General features: G+C 40.8%; 1 gene segment (V, D, J or C); it reads left to right on the forward strand.

Annotated features, from left to right (window-relative positions):
- Positions 1 to 21,111: 21,111 nt before the first annotated feature.
- Positions 21,112 to 21,631, forward strand: LOC139296303 (T cell receptor alpha variable 19-like). The segment is given in 2 exon segments: positions 21,112 to 21,157; positions 21,246 to 21,631. Coding segments are annotated over 2 exon segments (432 nt in total).
- Positions 21,632 to 25,234: the final 3,603 nt, after the last annotated feature.

The raw sequence follows: 25,234 nt of genomic DNA on the forward strand, positions 1-25,234 counted from the left end.
CTGAAGGTCCCACGAGAAGGAGAAAATGATCCCCTAGGGCTGAACGAACATGGGCACAGAAGGTTCAACTGAACCCGAAGACAACAAAGGAGCTGCTGAAGGAGTTGGAGGCACAAGGTACCAATGTATCTAAGTCCACGATCAAGAGAGCCCTACATCGCCAAGGCCTGAAAGGCAGTCGTGCAAGGAAGAAGCCCCTCCCCCAAGAACGGCATAAAAAGGCAAGAATGAAGTTTGCAGATGAGCACCAGGACAAAGACATTGCCCTTTGGAGGAGGGTGCTCTGGTCAGGTGAGACTTAAACCGTTTGGCCACAATGATCAGCGCTATGTGTGGAGGAAATGGGGCAAGGCTTTCCTTCCCAATAACATCCTCCCAACTGTGAAACACGGTGGTGGCAGCATTATGTTGTGGGACAACGATCCAAAGCAAACGGACAAAGTTGGGACAAAATGGCTCACAGACAGCAAGGTAAAAGTGTTGGAGTGGCCATCACAAAACCCTCACCTAAATCCAATTGAGAATTTGTGGACTGAACTGAAAAGGCGTGTTCGAGTCAGGAGGCCAACAAACCTGACCGCGTTGCACCAATTCTGTCAGGAGGAATGTATTGTGAGAAGCTTGTGGAAGGCTACCCTAAACATCTGATTCAACTGAACCAATTAAAAGGCAACGTCACCAAATACTAACAGAGTGTATTTAAAACTTTGACCCACAGAATTGTACGGTAACATGGAATACGTGGTCTTCTGAAAAATTGAGTTTGATTGTCTCTAGCCGAGGTGTGTTTAAATACATGGCCTCGACTGTACGTAACAAGAACTACCGCTCAGCTCACTGCCATCAACATAAACACAACCTCAGCACAATTGAGTTGGTCTGGAGACAGGAAGTCACCAGGCACATGTGCTAAGGAAGTACTGCTGGTGGTGGAACATTTGCACTGCTGGATCGGTGCGAGCACCATAATATGACCCACAGACTAAACCAATGCTGACAAGTATTTAAATCGACTCCCAAAATGCATGTTGGGTTTGTCAACAAATACTGAAGACAACTTGAAGACAGAATGGTTGTTCATCTCAGGACATCACGCACACAGGGAGAGAAAGTTAGAGGGAGAAAAAAACAAACTTTTTTGAATGTAACGTTTCAAACTAAAAAATCAACTTTAGGAATTTGAGAATGCATTTGAATCATTTGAATATTAATTATGGAGTCTCCATGTGGCTTTTGAGACAATATCTAACAAGATGGATGATGATTGTGCTAAAGAAGTGTGTCAGAAACAAAACAAACAAACAGAAAAGCCACCAGAATAGGGTTTGTCTTTTTGGGCTTTAAACTAAAATATATTCAGGTGAGGTTTTGGTGTTCATAACATACAGTGATATGAGAGGAGGAATAGGTTGAGGGAGGAGCAACACTGTCAAAGAAGAGCAGAACAGAAAAGGACTCCCACTGTCAGATGCATTCAATATCTAAACCAGCCAGAACACAGATACTGTCTGTAAGATGCTGTCACTGCATCACTGTGTCACTGTTCAGTTTCTTCTGACCATACTAAAAGGTAGGTTAAAGCAGGAAGAATAAATACCTTTAAAAGGACCTGTTCAAAACCACGGGAACAGACCATCAGTTTAATATCATTATTAACAACATTTATGTCTTCCTTTAGGTGTCAGCTGTGAACAACTCACTCCAGTCAAGGATGAAGAGTCCAGTTTAGAAGACAGCACTGTTACTCTGTCCTACAGATACTCCAACAAAGCAACTGGTCGTGATCAGTTTTACTGGTATCGACAATATACAGGAAAACCGCCAGAGTTCCTCATCTCTCACTTGGGAACAGGAACAATTGTGAATGATCCAAACTCTGGACTGTCTGTTAATGTGAGTGAGGATAAAACCCAAATGCATCTGCAGATCTCCTCTGCTGCAGTGACAGACTCTGCTCTGTACTACTGTGCTGTGAGGCCCACAGTGACAGCAAACCCACAGTCTCTGTACAAAAACCTGACAGCTCCTCACTGAAGATTTACACACTTCAGCTCCTCCTCGTACTGAACAACAGCGCCATCATGTGGACACTGACAACATGATTTACTGAAAGAATGTAACGTTACTTCTTCTTTCTAAATGGATCAATTCAGTTTCATCGACATTAAAAAGATGTAATCCAGTTCCTTGTTTGTGTGATTCTTAACTCTCTTTCGACAGAAGCACTTGACAGGAAGTCCTTTTCCTCCACAGTTTGTGTTCCTATCATTGTTGATAAGATGTGGTGGCAGACCTCATGTTAGATACCTTATATCTCCAACAGAGTCACTGAGACTCATGACAATGATTTCATCACGTTAAATGAGATGTAAATGTTGAGAGTTCCTCCACAGATGATGAAGAGGAAGGGCTAATGATGTGAAGGCCCAGATCCATCAGAGCATCAATGTTCTTCCTCTCTCTCCTCCCCTCTCACTGCAGACATGAAACACTGGCTGAGAAACATCCTGATTCTGACTCTCTGGCTAGGTAAGTCATTAAACCTACTGATTGTTCTCCTTTAATCAATCATCGTTTTTGATTCATCTCTTCCTCAGAGTGTAAAGGGGAAGACAGAGTGATGCAGCCAACAGGAGATGTCATTGCTACTGAAGGAGAGACAGTTACACTTGACTGTACATTTGAGACAAGTTACTCAGGTCCAACTTTGTTCTGGTACAAACGGGATGGAAACAACAGCCCCAAATTCATGCTGAGTCGTATTAAACTGGATGAAGGGAACACACCAGATGAGTTCAGGGAGAGATTTTCTTCCACACTGGATTCCACCTTAAGATCAGTTCCTCTGAAGATCCAGAAGCTTCAGCTGTCTGACTCTGCTGTGTACTACTGTGCTCTGCAGCCCACAGTGACAGGAAACACCAAAACTGTGTACAAAAACCTTTGGAACAAAGACAACAGAATACTCCACAACGTCCACTAGAGGGAGTCACACACTGTTCAACTTCAATGGTTTATGATGCAGTCTAGAATCACTTTACTCTCAGAGAAAATTGTGATGTAGACCTTCAGAAATGACACTGCTCAATTAATTGATACTGAAGATTTAACAAACTTTCTCCCATGTAACCATGGCAACACTCACTGATTTTTTTGTCTCAACTCTCGGTTATTGGTTACACCTTTTTGATGAATATTAAAACATCCATTAAAATAATTATATAATTATAATTAATAATTTGCTACCGACGGCTTCACACTCAAAGGTCCACTAAGTAGCGTTTCTGAACTTTCAACCAAAACTCATGGCTCAGGGGTCATCAAAGAGGAAGACGAGTGGTTACACATTCAACAACTGTGGGGAACACTATATCATGAAACAGCAAGAACCCTGGACAAGAGACTGAATGAACAGCAGAAACAGGCAGCATCAGCTGCCTGAGAAACACAGACCAAAATCAGTCAATGCGACTGGGAAGGGGTCAACGTCATCGACCACAAGTCATCCAACGGCTTAACAAAGACAAGTTAAGACATTAAGACAAGATGGCTTCTGATCATCGCTAGGGCTGATATTCAATATATAAAATAGTATACGGTATGAAAATAGAATAAGTATAAAATGTCCTCCATGTTCCCAGAATAAAGACCACATCTTCAGGTCATCTTTCTTCTAGTGTGACCTGCCTTGGTCTCACAATGGTGTGAAGAACTGAACCTGGACATTCAGTCAACATTTCTCTGAGGCAGAGCTGCTCTGGATGCAGAAATAATCTCACTGGCTGAACTGAACTTTGGTGGACAGAGAATCTCTAAAAAGGTCATTCTCTGGCCCCGCCCACTGACGTTTAACTCAACCAATGAGGTTATTTCTGTCTCCAGAGCACAAATGTTTGAGGAACTAAAAGCACAATCAGCTTGATGTTGAGGAGAAGGGCTGTGCAGCAGAGAGGCTGTTTAGTTTCTTCATTCTACTGCGGTGGAAGAACATTGATCATCTGCTGTCTGTTTGTCTTGAACAACTCCAGAGACATGTTGCTTTACCTCTTTTTACTTTTCTCTCACTTTATAGGTGAGTGTTGGAACAGATATCAAAGTCTCATTTAACCTGCTGTATTAACCAGATATTTGGTCAACATTTCATAACTAGAGGTTTATCTGTGTAAGGTAACAACTTCCATGATAGAAAAAGACATTTGGTGTATTGAATGCATGTCAAACAATCACAGACGAGAGAAAAAGTCAAGAACCTGCGTTGAGTCTCTTGATGTTTGAACCTCTTGCAGACTAACTGACATGAATGACTCATTTTGCAGCCCTGGGTTCAATGAACAGCATAAAGCCAGAAAGGACTGAAGAACATGTTGCAGAGGGAAGAAACATCAACCTGACCTGTAAATATGAGGGTGCTATCTACAGTATCCAGTGGTACCGACAATACCAGAGATCCAGACCAGAGTTACTGCTCTACATCACAGAGGGACGATTGATTCATCCATCAACTGTTTCTGATTTCTCAGCTCACATTAACAAAACAGAGAAACGTGTAGATCTGGAGATCATCTCAGCTAAAGTGACAGACTCTGCTGTGTACTACTGTGCTCTGCGGACCACAGTGACAGGAAACACCAAAACTGTGTACAAAAACCTTTGGAGCAAAGACAACAGAGTACTCCACAACGTCCACTAGAGGGAGTCACACACTGTTCAACTTCAATGGTTTATGATGCAGTCTACAGTCTTTGTAATGACGATAAAACAAAAGAAAATAGAAAAATAAAAAGCCACAATGTGGGAGAGTGTTTGATGCATCATTAACTTTCATGTAGAATAATTAATTCTGGATTTCCAACAACTCACAAAACCACTGAAAACGTATGTATATTACAGATTTCATTAACATTTCATCTCTCTGAAACATTTTTTTAAATCTCTTTTCAACTCTGGATATTTTTGTCAATGTGTGCTGTTTTTCAAGTGATGGATATCTCACTTTGGAACAGAAGTCTAAATACAACATGTTTCCATCACTAGGTAACACCTTGGAAGATGACAGTTAGATGAGTCTTTCTGTCATCTCTCTCCAGGAATACTGTCTGCAAAAACAGGAGGTTTTATTAGCGGTTGTTGCCACAGTCAGTTTAACATGCTGGATGGGGTCCAACAGGGGTCAGTTGTTGAACCTCTTTTATTTAAGCCTTAAATGCTTTCCTTTGGCTCTCAGCAAACACAAGATGCATCACCATGGCTTCACACAGAACTGAAAATAAAGATGTAAGAGGAGACGGAGAGATTCAGGGAGGAGCTAAGCTGTTACTGAACTATAGAAGAGAGAGGAACTTCCATATTCAGCAGAGTTCAAGATACAAAACAAACTTTACTTTATTCAACATGATGTCACTGCAGTTTTATGTTTTTTCTCTGGTGTTTCTTTCCACTCTAACAGGTATGTTTGATCCTGCAGCATGAAAAAGTTTAATTCCAATAACATCTGAATGTGAATGATTTATTGAGTCTTTTACAACATGAAATAACAGAGTTATGTCTTCCTTTAGGTGTCAGCTGTGAAGGACTCACTCCAGTCAAGGATGAAGAGTCCAGTTTTGAAGACAGCACTGTTACTCTGTCCTACAGATACTCCAAAAGTGCTGCAGCTGGTGATTATTTCTTCTGGTATCGACAATATCCAGGAAAACCACCAGAGTTCCTCATCTCACATCTGGAATCAGGAAAAATACTAGTAGATCCAGTCTCTGGACTGTCTGTTAATGTGAGTGAGGATAAAACCCAAATGCATCTGCAGATCTCCTCTGCTGCAGTGACAGACTCTGCTCTGTACTACTGTGCTGTGAAGCCCACAGTGACAGCAAACCCACAGTCTCTGTACAAAAACACAAGCTGACACACTGACAAGCTGCTGGAAGCCTTTTCTCCACACTGTTGTACTGAACCTTTTACCTCCACTAGAGGGCGACATTATCAAGTAGGCGGTGCACTACTTCTGCACTGTGTTCAACCATTCTGTCAATAATAACTGCTGCTGTGAAGAGAACAATTCTCAGACTGAATGTTGAACATCAGCTAGTTTCTCCTGTTGATTTAAACCTTGTTGTAGAGATGGAACATTGGCTGTGGATTATTCTGGCTGCTCTGTTCTTTGGTAAGATAGAAAGCTCAACATCTTTTTATTATTTTCTAAAGATTTATCGAAACTGGAGTTCAGAGCAGAAATCTCTGAACAGTTGAGCTGTTTCTGTCCACAGAGTAACACTGTACAGTTGATATTTTCCACTGTCTTCTCCTCTCAGCCTCATGAACAATGTTAGTCTGATGGCTTAATTTTCTCCACTTTTTCCAGGACTAATAGCTGGAGACAAAATCTCTCCTGTAGGAGATGAAGTCAGTGAAAGAGAAGGAGAATCTGTCACACTCAGATGTGACTATGAGACAACATCAGAGGACGTTTTGCTTTACTGGTACAAACATCATTCTGACCTTCAGGCACCTCAGTTTATACTCTTGAAAGGAGCAAGATCATGGAGTCATCAGGAACACATTCCTGACAAACGATATGACTCCAAAACATCCAGAACTTCAACTGAACTGACCATAAGAGGCCTAACCCTGGCAGACACAGCTCTCTACTACTGTGCTCTAGAAACACAGTGATACAAAGAGTAGAAGAGGCTGTACAAAAACCTGAACACAGATATCTTACTACTCTTCAAAGAGGAGGGAAGTGGTATTCAAAGCACAGCTTCATATCAGATGGATTCTGCTAATTCCTGTTTTATCAGAGTCACTGTGGTTACAGCTGCTAATGAAACACTGTGGGAGGATTCACATGAGCAGCAAATCCACATCAATGAGAAACCAACTGGATGAAGCTTCAAACACAAGACACCATGACAACAAATCAATGGACACTGACTTACTCACTACATCCTCTTCGTACCATGTGAGTCACGATGGGCTACTTCCATTGGAAGTAAAATTGTCTTTCCATAGCACCTTTCCAAACCTAAGTTACTGTCACGTCGCGTCCTGTTCGATAGTCTGTTGTCTTATTGTTCATGTCTTGTTATGTGTTGCACATTTCCTGTTTTATTTTGTAGTACTTACCTCTACTCTCATTTCAGACACTTCATTTCCTGCCCTTGTGTGTTTCCCGCCATTATGATTACCTGCTGCCTCATTAGTTTCACCTGCCCCTCCTAAGCTACTCACCTGGGTGTATTTAGTCTGTGTTCTCCCCTCCTACTGTGCCAGTTCATCTATGTCCTCTGTGATTAGCCTTTAAGCGTTACTCCTCGTATGTTTTCTGGATTTGGATCTCCTCTGGTTTTGACTACGCCTCTGCCTTGTCTGACTGCTCACCTGTGTACCAAACTCTGCCTGTGATAAATAAAGACTGGGTTTTTGCTTTCAACCCTGTGTTGTGCACTTGAGTCCTCCACCTTGTGAACCTGGTCGTTACGAAATGCCTCACAAAAGCCTGATAAAATCATTCAAGCAGAAGATATAGCACAATAAATACCAAAACAGTTAAGAAATCATACATTTAAAAAAATAGTATGCAAAAAGATCTTCAGCTGTGACTTAAAAACCCAACTGAGTTTGCTGACCTGACTCTCAGCAGTAGACTGTTCCAGAGCCTGGGACCAGGACTGAGAACGTACAGTCTCCACGTCCTTTCAGTCTTGAAAAAAATACCACTAGGAGGCCTTGTTGGGACCTAGCAGAGTTATAGGGCGATAGCAGTACATTGATATACTCTGGAGCAAGATTATTCAGAGCCTTATAGATAAGGAGGATGATCTTGAAATCAGACGCCAGTGTAGTGACATCAGAACCGGGGTGATGTGAGAACGACATGAGATCTTGGGGAGTAATCTTGAGTTTGAGTTTTGGACTAACTGTAACTGGCAGGAATAGAGAGCATTACAGTAGTCTAAGCGGGAGGACACAAAAGTATGGATGAACATTTCCAACTGCTGGAAAGATAACAGTGGGCGTATCTTTGCAATATTTCTCTGAAAGCAACATGACTGAATAACTGACTTGACGTGTTTATCAAATTTCAGCTGGTCAAAAATGATGCCTAGGTTTTTGGCGGAAGATTTTGTGTTTGTAGCCAATGAACCGAGGATGTTATTAGTTTTGCTATGATTTAATTGGAGAACATTTTGAGACATCCAGTTACCAACCTTGGCTGGCACTTGTGGAGAGTAGTGACATTTTAGAGGTCACTGGGACTAACGGATAAGTAGAGTTGTGTATCGTCAGCGTAGCAATGATACAGAACACAACCAAATTGGTGGATCAACTGCCCTAAGGGGAGCATATCTAATGAATATAAAATGGATTCAAGAATTGACCCTTGAGACACCCCACAAGTCAAGGCAACGCAGATGGATGCCTTGTCATCAGTGGATACAAAAAACTTCCAGTTGGATAAGCGTGAGGAAAACCAATTTAGTGCGACACCAGATATTCCAACCCATTTTGTCAGCCCATCAATCAGAATAGCATGATCAATAGTGTCAAAGGCCGCAGGCAAATCAAAAAGAACTAAAATGGCAATTTCAACTTGGTCTAGCTGCATGAGAACATCACTCGTGACCCTTAGCAGAGCTGTCTTGGTGCTGTGTTTCTGATGAAAGCCTGATTGGTATTTATCAAATATGTCACTTTGTTCCACCAGATCCAGACGTTGCTTGCAGATCAATTTTTTCAAGAAGCTCTGATGTAAAAGGTAGCTTGGAAACAGGTCTGTAGTCCGTTGGTACGATTGGATCTCGGTGCAGTTTCTTTAGGAGGAGCCACTTTAAAGGATTCAGGGACATAGCCCGATGAGAGGGACTGATTCATAATAGCATGCAGGGATGGTCCAATACTGCTAATGGCTTCTTTAAGTAATCTGGGAGACACAATGTCAAGAGGACACATGGAAGAACGAGTGTGGGACACAGTATCAGTCAAATCCCTGTGGGAGATGGGAGAAAAATGATCCATTAAGATAGGACAGGTGTGACATGGCTCAGTATGGGGGCTAGGTGAGCTGAGGGGCACGATAGATGCTCTTATTCTGCTAATTTTGTCTACAAAAAAAACATTTTCACAATTCTCCATCAAAGGTGAGGACATGCTGGAGGCGGAGTTATTTAAGAGGCGGTCAACAGAGTTAAAGAGAAACCAAGGATTGTGTTTGTGGTGATGAGATTGTTGAAGTAAGTTTGTGCATCCTTAAGTTTTTGATTCAGCAAAATCATCAAGTCTTTCATTTTAGTATAGTGAACAAGCAGTAATGTGGTTTTCCACCTACGCTCGTCTATAGTCTCTTTTCACAGAGCGAATGTCATCGTTTATCCAAGGAGATGGATTGGTTTTAGAAACTGATTTGGTTTTAAGAGTGGCAGCAGCTTCCAGAGCAGAGGCACACATATCATTAAAATTGTTAACCATGTCATTAGTTTGTGCAGAAGATGACCCACTTTGATCCAGTACAGAAAAAGTAGAAGAAAATGCGGCTATAGACTGACTGTTAATGAGCATCAGACATTTTACAGTACACTTCTGTGTTAAAATGGTTGGATGTAAAATAGTATCAAACATAATACATTTATGGTCAAAGATAAAATCATCCAATTTCAGAGAGCTGAGAGACATACCCAAGGTAAAAACTAGGTCAAGGGTATGGTCACAGTTATGGGTGGGACCCTTGACGTGTTGTAGAAAATTAAAATAATTAGTTACACTAATAAAATCACTTGCTGAGGCATTTGTTGCATCATCTACATGGAAATGAAAATCACCAACCATCACCACTATCATAGTTGACAAAAGTTGACTATATTCTCCTTCCTTCAGCCAGGTTTCAGTTAAGAAAAAGAAATCTAATTTCTGGGACAAACTGAAGTTGTTTAATACAAATGTCTTATGAGAGAGGGACCTCACATTTAGCAGTTAATGTCTGGAACATTCAGGAGCGGAGTTGCCAATGTGGGCCTCATCCAATTAAATTGGAGGAGATTAAAGATTTGCGTACTGCAGTATAGCGTTTGTGTGGTCTATTATTGATTGTAACTGGGATGATAGAGAGGCTCTCTGGATTGTCCCAATAATTATTTGGGCTGTAGAGGGAGCTGGAGGTGGAAACAGGTGGTCAAGAGGACACTGGGGGTCACTGGGGTAGAGGAGCCATCAGTGACTGGTGTGTAGTCCAGAGCTGTTGTGGAGTGAACTGCAGTCAGTCAGTGACGTGAGGCTGTAGTAACTGCATGCCAAATGTTAGCTGGAAGTGCACTCGTGCCGTGGAAGCAGGGGTGGATACCATCTCTTCTGAAGAATGAAGCTTGTTCCCAAAAGAGATTAAAGTTGTTGATAAAAGACAGATTGTGTGATGGACAGACTGACTGTAGCCATGTGTGGATACTGGGCCGCCTGCTAAGACGACCTACACCTCGACAGAAGGTCTACGTTGTCTAACATGTAGAAATACACCCAAAATAGACACTAAAGCATCAACTAATACAACTCTGAAACTGACAGTAATTTATGTTTCCAGACGTCAAAATTAAAACTGATTTTAACAGCTGAAGCTTTTACCAAGTTTCACAATTAGTTTGTTCAAATATTCATTCTCAGTTTACTTTCAATCTTTCTGATAATAACTATTAAGGAGCCGTAGCAGGTTCACAACAATCAGCACCTTTTATATGTCAGGGAACAAAGTGAGTCTGCACCAGCTGTAAAACAGGAAACATGTCACCTGACATTTCAATGATGACGACATACAAGACGAGTTACACCAGGAAAGGAGAGTGGCACAGAAATGTGTTTAGTGTAAAGTTGTCAGTCTGGGAATAACACAGGGCTGTGAATGAGCTCTGTCACTGTGATCAGGCTCCTCCTTCTAATCCACCACCTCAGTGTTGATGAAGACTAAACAGAGACATCACAGCCTTCTTTATACTTGCTGTAGCTCACAGTTACTCAACACTGAACATATGACGCCTCTGTTCATCTCAGTGTTGCTGGCTGCTATGTGCCTTGGTATGAACACACCTCTGTTTCTTTATGGATCCAACATTGACATGATTCTTTAACAGCACACTGATACTGTTTGTTGCTGTTTTACAGAATGCAGAGCACAAAAAGACAACGTGCTGCAACCAAAAGGAGATGTGACTGCGACTGAAGGAGAGGCAGTAACACTTGACTGTCAATATAACAGCAGTTCACCAACTAATTATCTCTTCTGGTACAAACAGGATGGAAACAACAGCCCCAAATTCATACTGAACCGCATTAAACTGGATGAAGGGAACACACCAGATGAGTTCAGGGAGAGATTTTCTTCCACACTGGATTCCACCTTAAGATCAGTTCCTCTGAAGATCCAGAAGCTTCAGCTGTCTGACTCTGCTGTGTACTACTGTGCTCTGCAGCCCACAGTGACAGGAAACACCAAAACTGTGTACAAAAACCTTTGGAGCAAAGACAACAGAATACTCCACAACGTCCACTAGAGGGAGTCACACACTGTTCAACTTCAATGGTTTATGATGCAGTCTAGATTCTTTGAAGTGGTGATAAAAAAAATAATAAGAATTTAAGATGAAACACAGAATGAGGAAAATAACAATAACTGAATGTAAACTGAATGTAACAGCAAATCCATCTAATAGAGCTGAACTTCAACTCTGTAGGTCAATTATTTTCATGTGGCACTCTCTCACTTATTAATAATTGCCTACTTGTGAAATGATTTTAATACTGCAAACAATATATGAGTAAACTATTCAATAACACAAAAATATGGTAATCATGTAAAACAGTGTATCATTATATTTACTGTTGTGTTTAACTCCACTCTTGACAAACAACTTTCTCCACGAACTGGTTGGCATCACAGACTTCTTTCAGGCGGTGATTTCTTGTGGTGAACCACAGGGTTCAATCCTGGGTCCTCTCATTTTCTATTTACATGTTGCTTGTGTGTCTAACTAGTTTTAAACACAATATCAGTGTCCATTGTTTAACTGACAATATGTGATTATAGATTTCATTAAAATCCAGTAATTATGGCAGCAGGCTTATTTCATGTGAAGTGCTGGTGTTACAGACCTTCCTACAATTAAGTGAGTCTAGAACTGAGATCCTTTTATTTCCTTCGAAAGATTTGTCAACGAGGTGAAATCAAATTTCAGGAAACTGTCTGTTGATGTTAAACTTACCGCTCATGGTCTGGGTATAATATTTGATGCTGTGCTTTTCTTTTATTATATGCTGACTTAAATTCTACTGGGATGTTCCAACCTTGTAAACGTCTAGGGATCAGGGAAGCAACATACAGTCGTGATCGGACTAACACAGCCATTTGTTATCAGCGAAGGGACAACGAATAGATACATAGAGCTACAAGGTCTATACTCAACACATTGAACAAAGAAAGAGTCAGAAGATGAGGCGAGGTACAAAAATGTAAGGTTGTTGAGTGGCGCCAAATCATTAAACAAATAAAACAAAACCAAGGTTTCTGACCTCACAACCCCCTACTGACTAACCACAGCTGAAAGAAACAAAGAAAAAGCCTAACTGGCTTCGCTAATCTCACCTGTAACAAAAATAAAACACTGGATAGTAACCACCCACAAGAGCTTAAAAGTTCTCCCTGAGCAATCAGGATACTTTCTATGAGTAAGGCAAGAAATAACAACAACATTACACACAAAGTGAACTAATGAGCGATCCCCCCAAATCTACTAAACTAGTGCTTCATAAACTAATAAACTAACATCGAGTTATACCCCTAGAAATCCGAGTTAACAGCATCACAAGTTCAACATCACACAAAGGTTGACTGCTCACATTAAATCACAGCCACCACTGGCATGTTCACAATGCTGCTTACATCAGCGCGAGTAGCAAATTGGCAAGACAACTGATTGGCAGCCGGAACTAGTGACGGATCAATGGGAGGGGGGCGCCAAAGAGGGGGAAGAGTCGAAGAGACCATAGGTGGGCGGCCTGGGGGCGTTGACCAGAAGAGGGAAATGCCGAGACAACTCACACTAAACAACAGAACCAGATCACAAAGCAATAACAAACAATCACACATATATGAAAAAAAACTGAAACCCATGACATGGGATCAAAACAGTTTCTTCACTTTATTCCTTTGCTAAACCTGAACAGGTGATCTTTCCTTTAAATCATCTCAGCTACCTTTCTGTAACTCCTTTTATAAAAGAATCACACAAAAAACAGACAAAAACACTTCCACCCACCTTCAGCTGCTACAAAATGCTGAAACCAGTCTGTTAACCAGGAGGAAGTGTAACTGAGAGAACTGAAAGTAAAGATGTAAGAGGAGACGGAGAGATTCAGGGAGGAGCTAAGCTGTTACTGAACTATAGAAGAGAGAGGAACTTCCATATTCAGCAGAGTCCAAGACACAAAACAAACTTTACTTTATTCAACATGATGTCACTGCAGTATTGTGTGTTGTCTCTGGTGTTTCTTTCCACTCTAACAGGTATGTTACAATGTGCATTCATAAATAGATTTCAAAGTGTTATGAATGGGATCCAGTTATCAGGACTTAGAGTTATGTCTTCCTTTAGGTGTCAGCTGTGAAGGACTCACTCCAGTCAAGGATGAAGAGTCCAGTTTAGAGGGCAGCACTGTTACTCTGTCCTACAGATACTCCACAGGTTCTGCTGATTATTTCTTTTGGTATCGACAATATCCAGGAAAACCACCAGAGTTTCTCATCTCACATCTGGAATCAGGAAAAATATTAGCAGATCCAGTCTCTAGACTGTCTGTTAATGTGAGTGAGGATAAAACCCAAATGCATCTGCAGATCTCCCCTGCTGCAGTGACAGACTCTGCTCTGTACTACTGTGCAGTGAGGCCCACAGTGACAGGAAACACCAAAACTGTGTACAAAAACCTTTGGAGCAAAGACAACAGAGTACTCCACAACGTCCACTAGAGGGAGTCACACACTGTTCAACTTCAATGGTTTATGATGCAGTCTACAATCTTTGTAATGACGATAAAACAAAAGAAAATAGAAAAATAAAAAGGCACAATGTGAGAGAGTGTTTGATGCATCATTAACTTTCATGTAGAATAATTCATTCTGGATTTCCAACAACTCACAAAACCACTGAAAACGTATGTATACTACCGATTCAATTAACATTTCATCTCTCTGAAACATTTTTTTAAATCTCTTTTCAACTCTGTATATTTTTGTCAATGTGTGCTGTTTTTCAAGTGATGGATATCTCACTTTGGAACAGAAGTCTAAATACAACATGTTTCCATCACTAGGTAACACCTTGGAAGATGACAGTTAGAGGAGTCTTTCTGTCATCTCTCCCCAGGAATACTGTCTGCAAAAACAGGAGGTTTTATTAGCGGTTGTTGCCACAGTCAGTTTAACATGCTGGATGGGGTCCAACAGGGGACAGTTGTTGAACCTCTTTTATTTAAGCCTTAAATGCTTTCCTTTGGCTCTCAGCAAACACAAGATGCATCACCATGGCTTCAAACAGAACTGAAAATAAAGATGTAAGAGGAGACGGAGAGATTCAGGGAGGAGCTAAGCTGTTACTGAACTATAGAAGAGAGAGGAACTTCCATATTCAGCAGAGTTCAAGACACAAAACAAACTTTACTTTATTCAACATGATGTCACTGCAGTTTTATGTGTTTTCTATGGTGTTTCTGTCCACTCTAACAGGTATGTTAGATCATGCAGCATGAAAAAGTTTAATTCCAATAACATCTGAATGTGAATGATTTATTGAGCCTTTTACAACATGAAATAACAGAGTTATGTCTTCCTTTAGGTGTCAGCTGTGAAGGACTCACTCCAGTCAAGGATGAAGAGTCCAGTTTAGAAGACAGCACTGTTACTCTGTCCTACAGATACTCCAAAAGTGCTGCAGCTGGTGATTATTTCTTCTGGTATCGACAATATCCAGGAAATCCACCAGAGTTCCTCATCTCTCACTCGGGAACAGGAACAATTTTGAATGATCCAAACTCTGGACTGTCTGCTAATGTGAGTGAGGATAAAACCCAAATGCATCTGCAGATCTCCTCTGCTGCAGTGACAGACTCTGCTCTGTACTACTGTGCTGTGAGGCCCACAGTGACAGCAAACCCACAGTCTCTGTACAAAAACCTGACAGCTCCTCACTGAAGATTTACACACTTCAGCTCCTCCTCTTACTGAACAACAGCACCATCATGTGGACACTGACAACATGATTTACTGAAAGAATGTAATGTTACTTCTTCTTTTTAAATGGATCAATTCAGTTTCATCGACATTAAAAAGATGTAATCCAGTTTCTTGTTTGTTTGATTCTTAACTCTCTTTAGACAGAAGCACTTGACAGGGAAATCCTGGTGCAGTATTTCTTTACTTCATACAGTTACAAACACCAACTATGACAGTATAAAGCAATTCATTAATATTAGGGGTGTCACAACTTTCTGGGGACCGGGCCTTGCTGATTACTGTACAAAAACATACAATATTTATAACATTATTCTTTGATTTTGGTGAAAATCATGATTTTGGTGAGATTAGTTTCTGGTTTTCCCTCCGCCTCAAGTCTCGGTGATTTACGTTGTTTCCTGATGGACATAGCTTTAACGTAACCACTAACTGCTGCTAACTGTAGCTGAGGAGTGTTGGCGTTCGCACCGCTAGCACAGGAGCTTTGGACTGCCAGGAGGAGGAGGATTTCAGGCCCAAATCGTCAGATTAGAGTCCACTAGCTGCACAGCTAACTAGCTAACAGAAGCTACAGTTCGTGGTCTTTAGCAATTATTTTAGCAACAAGTAAAGCCATCTGTCCATCAAGAAACAAAACAACTTTCCTTCACAACCGAAAAAAGCACCTCTGCCAGACTTACTGAACAACCTCCAAAAACTTGGAGTAGTCCTGAGCAAAATGGCCAAAAAACTCAGGCTGACGGTGGATGAGCGCATCCCTCTGCTTCGTGGACGTGCTTTTGTAAATGTTTTCTTCTTTTTGTGGGCGTGCTGTCACTGCTGTGCCTGGAGCAGATGACCATATAAAGAAATCTGACATCAGCTCGGCACAAAAGCATAAAAAGGTTGGAAACGTAGCAATCAGAAAAGTCTGAAGCCTGAAGTTTTTGATCACAGGAATTACTTTTACATATGAGAACCTCATTATTCAAAACGTTGGCAACGTTTCATATGAATATCCAACATTGTATCATTATATATGACAAAAATAAGGAAAAGCAAAATAGGTACCCTTTAAGATGATTTTCAAGCCTCTCATGAGCTGTTCTGGATAGAACGTTAACTAAATGAGTAATTGAATATTTTGTTGTTCTTCTCTTCATAAATGAAGTTTCTCTGTTCTTTCAGGATGTGATTTGTTGTGGTGTACCACAGGGTTCAATCCTGGGTCCTCTCATTGAATATTTACATGTTGCCTTTGGATCAAGGAACTTTAAAACACAACATATATTTCCATTGTTTTGCTGACAATATTTGATAATATGTTCCATTCATGTACAGTAAGTTATTATGCCAATAAAATTGTTTTAGATTTTTTTTTCTTTGCACACACCATCACTGCTGTATCTGCCCCCCGAAACTGACATACTTCTGTGAAATTAAGTGGCCTGAATTTGAATTCACATACAATACATACATAATGCACATAAAATAGTTTTTGTTTAATTCCACTTGTTGTAGTTTCCACCATCTACCACAGTGCTGTGAAAATAGGAGGCCTGAATTTGAACCTGAAGTTAATTCATGACCTTTGGGGACAGGATGTGTAGCAAAATAATCTATGCTCAAGGGTCCACTTAGTAGCTTTAAGAAGCTTTCAACCAAATCCCATGGCTCAGGGGTCATCAAAGAGGAAGACGAGTGGTTACACATTCAACAACTGTGGGGAACACTATATCATGAAACAGCAAGAACCCTGGACAAGAGACTGAATGAACAGCAGAAACAGACAACATCAGCTGTCTGAGAAACACAGACCAAAATCAGTCAATGCGACTGGGAAGGGGTCAACGTCATCGACCACAAGTCATCCAACGGCTTAACAAAGACAAGTTAAGACATTAAGACAAGATGGCTTCTGATCATCGCTAGGGCTGATATTCAATATATAAAATAGTATAAGGCATCAAAATAGAATAAGTATAAAATGTCCTCCATGTTCCCAGAATAAAGACCACATCTTCAGGTCATCTTTCTTCTAGTGTGACCTGCCTTGGTCTCACAATGGTGTGAAGAACTGAACCTGGACATTCAGTCAACATTTCTCTGAGGCAGAGCTGCTCTGGATGCAGAAATAATCTCACTGGCTGAACTGAACTTTGGTGGGCAGAGAATCTCTAAAAAGGTCATTCTCTGGCTCCGCCCACTGACGTTTAACTCAACCAATGAGGTTATTTCTGTCTCCAGAGCACAAATGTTTGAGGAACTAAAAGCACAATCAGCTTGATGTTGAGGAGAAGGGCTGTGCAGCAGAGAGGCTGTTTAGTTTCTTCATTCTACTGCGGGGGAAGAACATTGATCATCTGCTGTCTGTTTGTCTTGAACAACTCCAGAGACATGTTGCTTTACCTCTTTTTACTTTTCTCTCACTTTATAGGTGAGTGTTGGAACAGATATCAAAGTCTCATTTAACCTGCTGTATTAACCAGATATTTGGTCAACATTTCATAACTACAGGTTTATCTGTGTAAGGTAACAACTTCCATGATAGAAAAAGACATTTGGTGTATTGAATGCATGTCAAACAATCACAGAAGAGAGAAAAAGTCTAGAACCTGCGTTGAGTCTCTTGATGTCTGAACCTCTTGCAGACTAACTGACATGAATGACTCATTTTGCAGCCCTGGGTTCAATGAACAGCATAAAGCCAGAAAGGACTGAAGAACATGTTGCAGAGGGAAGAAACATCAACCTGACCTGTAAATATGAGGGTGCTATCTACAGTATCCAGTGGTACCGACAATACCAGAGATCCAGACCAGAGTTCCTGCTCTACATCACAGAGGAACGATTGATTCATCCATCAACTGTTTCTGATTTCTCAGCTCACATTAACAAAACAGAGAAACGTGTAGATCTGGAGATCATCTCAGCTAAAGTGACAGACTCTGCTGTGTACTACTGTGCTCTGCGGCCCACAGTGACAGGAAACACCAAAACTGTGTACAAAAACCTTTGGAGCAAAGACAACAGAGTACTCCACAACGTCCACTAGAGGGAGTCACACACTGTTCAACTTCAATGGTTTATGATGCAGTCTACAGTCTTTGTAATGACGATAAAACAAAAGAAAATAGAAAAATAAAAAGCCACAATGTGGGAGAGTGTTTGATGCATCATTAACTTTCATGTAGAATAATTCATTCTGGATTTCCAACAACTCACAAAACCACTGAAAACGTATGTATACTACAGATTTAATTAACATTTCATCTCTCTGAAACATTTTTTGAAATCTCTTTTCAACTCTGTATATTTTTGTCAATGTGTGCTGTTTTTCAAGTGATGGATATCTCACTTTGGAACAGAAGTCTAAATACAACATGTTTCCATCACTAGGTAACACCTTGGAAGATGACAGTTAGATGAGTCTTTCTGTCATCTCTCCCCAGGAATACTGTCTGCAAAAACAGGAGGTTTTATCAGTGGTTGTTGCCACAGTCAGTTTAACATGCTGGATGGGGTCCAACAGGGGTCAGTTGTTGAACCTCTTTTATTTAAGCCTTAAATGCTTTCCTTTGGCTCTCAGCAAACACAAGATGCATCACCATGGCTTCACACAGAACTGAAAATAAAGATGTAAGAGGAGACGGAGAGATTCAGGGAGGAGCTAAGCTGTTACTGAACTATAGAAGAGAGAGGAACTTCCATATTCAGCAGAGTTCAAGATACAAAACAAACTTTACTTTATTCAACATGATGTCACTGCAGTTTTATGTGTTTTCTCTGGTGTTTCTTTCCACTCTAACAGGTATGTTAGATCATGCAGCATGAAAAAGTTTAATTCCAATAACATCTGAATGTGAATGATTTATTGAGTCTTTTACAACATGAAATAACAGAGTTATGTCTTCCTTTAGGTGTCAGCTGTGAAGGACTCACTCCAGTCAAGGATGAAGAGTCCAGTTTAGAGGGCAGCACTGTTACTCTGTCCTACACATACAAAAAATCAACTGGTGATTATTTCTTCTGGTATCGACAATATCCAGGAAAACCACCAGAGTTCCTCATCTCACACTCTTCTTCAGGAAATGTAGGAAATGATCCAATCTCTGGACTGAAGATTGAAGTGGATCAAAACCAAATCATAATGAACATCTTCTCTGCTGCAGTGACAGACTCTGCTGTGTACTACTGCGCTGTGAAGCCCACAGTGACAGGAAACACCACAACTGTGTACAAAAACCTTTGGAGCAAAGACAACAGAATACTGCACAACGTCCACTAGAGGGAGTCACACACTGTTCAACTTCGATTTGTGATACAGTCCAGATTCTTTGTAGAGGTGAGAAAAAAACAACAGAGAAATTGAGAACTACAAGCCATAATGTGAGAGAGTGTTTGCTGCATTATTTAACACTGTCACAGAGAATCATTCGATCTGGATTTCAAATCAGAAGACCAGCTAAAAAGAAAGTTGATCAGAATCACAACAATAAACAACAAGTCTGTCTCTCTGCATTGTCTACAGTATTTTAGTGTTAAACTGACAGTTTGAACTTGAACTCATTTTTGTTATTTGACCATGTTTCACATTCACAAGACAGTTAGCATGTCTGTACAGAATGCCGTTGACGGCTTTTTGATGTTTCAGAAAGTTGTTCCTCTCCAGATTCATTCAGGTGAATTTTCCTCCTTCAGTCTGACCTTCTTGGATGATGATGACTGCAGCATCACTGTCATTTCTACGGCTTCCATCAGCCTGAATGTAAACAGACCACAGAAAGAGGAGGAGCTACAAGACTGAATATGAAAGGATTCATTTTGTAACTGAAGAGCTGCTGTGTTCTCTCTACTGTTCATTCAGTACAAGTGAAAATAATGCAGCTCTGGTTAGTTTGGATGATGATGTTCACGTTTCATACTGGTAAGAAATCAAAACAAGCATCAAGATGTAAAACATGTAAAAAACTTCTTCTGTTCTTTGAATTCATTCACTTTTTATACATCAACTTTAAATATATATAATAAATATAAATATGATGAAAAAAATTCAAATGTCTGGGTGAAATATATCTTTGATCTTTTCAGGATCCTCTGAGGATTTAGTGAGACCATTAAAAGATGTAATGCTGGCCTTGGAAGGAGACACTGTCACTCTCTCCTGCAACTATTCAGGCTCTGTACTAAACCTCTACTGGTATCTACAGAAGTCCAGTTCATCTCCACAGCTTCTCATCAAGGAATTTTCAGAGGAACCAGGATTGTCATTGAACCATTACAAAGATAGACAACAGTTTGATCTGCAGATCTCCTCTGCTGCAGTGACAGACTCTGCTCTGTACTACTGTGCTGTGAGGCCCACAGTGACAGCAAACCCACAGTCTCTGTACAAAAACCTGACAGCTCCTCACTGAAGATTTACACACTTCAGCTCCTCCTCTTACTGAACAACAGCACCATCATGTGGACACTGACAACATGATTTACTGAAAGAATGTAATGTTACTTCTTCTTTTTAAATGGATCAATTCAGTTTCATCGACATTAAAAAGATATAATCCAGTTCCTTGTTTGTGTGATTCTTAACTCTCTTTAGACAGAAGCACTTGACAGGGAAGTCCTTTTCCTCCACAGTTTGTGTTCCTATCATTGTTGATAAGATGTGGTGGCAGACCTCATGTTAGATACCTTATATCTCCAACAGAGTCATTGAGACTCATGACAATGATTTCATCACGTTAAATGAGATGTAAATGTTGAGAGTTCCTCCAAAGATGATGAAGAGGAAGGGCCAATGATGTGAAGGCCCAGATCCATCAGAGCATCAATGTTCTTCCTCTCTCTCCTCCCCTCTCACTGCAGACATGAAACACTGGCTGAGAAACATCCTGATTCTGACTCTCTGGCTAGGTAAGTCTTTAAACCTACTGATTGTTCTCCTTTAATCAATCATCTTTATTGATTCATCTCTTTCTCTACATGTTCTCTTCTTCCCCAGAGTGTAAAGGAGAAGACAGAGTGATGCAGCCAACAGGAGAAGTCATTGCTACTGAAGGAGAGACAGTTACACTTGACTGTACATTTGAGACAAGTGATAAAGTACCCTATCTCTTCTGGTACAAACAGGATGGAAACAACAGCCCCAAATTCATACTGAGCCGCTTTAAACTGGATGAAGGGAACACACCAGATGAGTTCAGGGAGAGATTTTCTTCCACACTGGATTCCACCTTAAGATCAGTTCCTCTGAAGATCCAGAAGCTTCAGCTGTCTGACTCTGCTGTGTACTACTGTGCTCTGCGGCCCACAGTGACAGGAAACACCAAAACTGTGTACAAAAACCTTTGGAGCAAAGACAACAGAGTACTCCACAACGTCCACTAGAGGGAGTCACACACTGTTCAACTTCAATGGTTTATGATGCAGTCTACAATCTTTGTAATGACGATGAAACAAAATAAAAAATAAAAATAAAAAGCCACAATGTGGGAGAGTGTTTGATGCATCATTAACTTTCATGCAGAATAATTAATTCTGGATTTCCAACAACTCACAAAACCACTGAAAACGTATGTATACTACAGATTCAATTAACATTTCATCTCTCTGAAACATTTTTTTAAATCTCTTTTCAACTCTGTATATTTTTGTCAATGTGTGCTGTTTTTCAAGTGATGGATATCTCACTTTGGAACAGAAGTCTAAATACAACATGTTTCCTTCACTAGGTAACACCTTGGAAGATGACAGTTAGAGGAGTCTTTCTGTCATCTCTCTCCAGGAATACTGTCTGCAAAAACAGGAGGTTTTATTAGCGGTTGTTGCCACAGTCAGTTTAACATGCTGGATGGGGTCCAACAGGGGACAGTTGTTGAACCTCTTTTATTTAAGCCTTAAATGCTTTCCTTTGGCTCTCAGCAAACACAAGATGCATCACCATGGCTTCAAACAGAACTGAAAATAAAGATGTAAGAGGAGACGGAGAGATTCAGGGAGGAGCTAAGCTGTTACTGAACTATAGAAGAGAGAGGAACTTCCATATTCAGCAGAGTTCAAGACACAAAACAAACTTTACTTTATTCAACATGATGTCACTGCAGTTTTATGTGTTTTCTCTGGTGTTTCTTTCCTCTCTAACAGGTATGTTTGATCATGCAGCATGAAAAAGTTTAATTCCAATAACATCTGAATGTGAATGATTTATTGAGTCTTTTACAACATGAAATAACAGAGTTATGTCTTCCTTTAGGTGTCAGCTGTGAAGGACTCACTCCAGTCAAGGATGAAGAGTCCAGTTTAGAAGACAGCACTGTTACTCTGTCCTACAGATACTCCAAAAGTGCTGCAGCTGATGATTATTTCTTCTGGTATCGACAATATCCAGGAAATCCACCAGAGTTTCTCCTATACATCTCAGGGGCTAACTTTACAAGACCAGCAGAGTCTCTGGAATCGGACAGAAGGTTCTTTACTGATCTGACTGAAGAAAAGCATCGAGTGGATCTGCAGATCTCCTCTGCTGCAGTGACAGACTCTGGTCTGTACTACTGTGCTGTGAGGCCCACAGTGACAGCAAACCCACAGTCTCTGTACAAAAACACAAGCTGACACACTGACAAGCTGCTGGAAGCCTTTTCTCCACACTGTTGTACTGAACCTTTTACCTCCACTAGAGGGCGACATTATCAAGTAGGCGGTGCACTACTTCTGCACTGTGTTCAACCATTCTGTCAATAATAACTGCTGCTGTGAAGAGAACAATTCTCAGACTGAATGTTGAACATCAGCTAGTTTCTCCTGTTGATTTAAACCTTGTTGTAGAGATGGAACATTGGCTGTGGATTATTCTGGCTGCTCTGTTCTTTGGTAAGATAGAAAGCTCAACATGTTTTCATTATTTTCCAAAGATTTATCGAAACTGGAGTTCAGAGCAGAAATCTCTGAACAGTTGAGCTGTTTCTGTCCACAGAGTAACACTGTACAGTTGATATTTTCCACTGTCTTCTCCTCTCAGCCTCATGAACAATGTTAGTCTGATGGCTTCATTTTCTCCACTTTTTCCAGGACTAATAGCTGGAGACAAAATCTCTCCTGTAGGAGATGAAGTCAGTGAAAGAGAAGGAGAATCTGTCACACTCAGATGTGACTATGAGACATCTGACACGTATATTTACCTTTACTGGTACAAACATCATTCTGACCTTCAGGCACCTCAGTTTATACTCTGGAAAGGAGCAAGATCACAGAGTCGTCAGGAACACATTCCTGACAAACGATATGACTCCAAAACATCCAGAACGTCAACTGAACTGACCATAAGAGGCCTAACCCTGGCAGACACAGCTCTCTACTACTGTGCTCTAGAAACACAGTGATACAAAGAGTAGAAGAGGCTGTACAAAAACCTGAACACAGATATCTGACTACTCTTCAAAGAGGAGGGAAGTGGTATTCAAAGCGCGGCTTCATATCAGATGGATTCTGCTGTTTTATCAGAGTCACTGTGGTTACAGCTGCTAATGAAACACTGTGGGAGGATTCACATGAGCAGCAAATCCACATCAATGAGAAACCAACTGGATGAAGCTTCAAACACAAGACACCATGACAACAAATCAATGGACACTGACTTACTCACTAAATCCTCTTCGTACCATGTGAGTCACGATGGGCTACTTCCATTGGAAGTAAAATTTTCTTTCCATAGCACCTTTCCAAACCTAAGTTACTGTCACATCGCGTCCTGTTCGATAGCCTGTTGTCTTATTGTTCATGTCTTATGTGTTGCACATTTCCTGTTTTATTTTGTAGTGTTGTCAATTTCTTCTTCATTCCCCAGATGTAGGCGATGATTCGATGATGGAAGGAAACTCGGCTGATACTGACTTTTCACATAATATTCTTTATTTGCATCAAAGATCAGGATCAACAGGCATGCGCATCTTAAGCTGGACAGCACCCGTAGCCAAATCAGTACTGCTGCCTCGAACACTGTTCAAGCTTGTCTTTTATACCTTTAGACATACATGGGGTCCTACTACAACACACGAGTCTGTAAACTTCCGTTCCCCATATAGAGGTCAGGAAAAGAGACCTCTCAGAATGACCTTTCACATACCAAGACCTCTCCTAAACAACAATAGATCTTATCTTTATGGGCCCCAACATCTGCTAGTTGTTTACCTGGAACATTGCATACGTGGCAACTTTGTACTGCATATCATTTTACGAAAAGACTACTTTTATGATTAGTATCAAATAATACACATCAGTAGTACTTACCTCTACTCTCATTTCAGACACTTCATTTCCTGCTTTTGTGTGTTTCCCGCCAGTATGATTACCTGCTGCCTCATTAGTTTCACCTGCCCCTCCTAAGCTACTCACCTGGGTGTATTTAGTCTGTGTTCTCCCCTCCTACTGTGCCAGTTCATCTATGTTCTGGGACAAACTGAAGTTGTTGAATACAAATGTCTTATGAGAGAGGGACCTCACATTTAGCAGACCAAATTTGCTAGAGGGGGGGGGGTCTTAATGTCTGGAACATTCAGGAGCTGAGTTGCCAATGTGGGTCTTAGACAATTAACCCTTTCACGCATAGTGGTCACTACAGTGGACAGCTATTCAAAAGCTGTTTTCTTGTATCTACATGGGTTTTAATGGTGTAGCTGCACATCAACCACCACAGTGGACGCTGGTGCGTCATCCCATACGCTTCCACCCACTGGCCAGCTGTTGTAAGTGCAACACAAATGTCTCAAAACCAAGATGGCCAACGGAAGGCCAGGAACGCTGAGCAGCTCAGGAATACCTTGCCAATCCTTCTAGAGTAGGACACCTTTGCAGGTAAATAAAATTTGGTAACAACAAGTAACAACTAAGGAGTAATACAATTGTTAAAATTTCCATTTTATTCATTGGTGTGTTAAATACATATTTCTTCAGTTGAAAACTCAAACGCATGCTGTCCACCCGAGTGGATTTTTT

The sequence above is a fragment of the Enoplosus armatus genome, chromosome 14, assembly GCF_043641665.1.
Source record: "Enoplosus armatus isolate fEnoArm2 chromosome 14, fEnoArm2.hap1, whole genome shotgun sequence".
Taxonomy (NCBI): Eukaryota; Metazoa; Chordata; class Actinopteri; order Centrarchiformes; family Enoplosidae; genus Enoplosus; species Enoplosus armatus.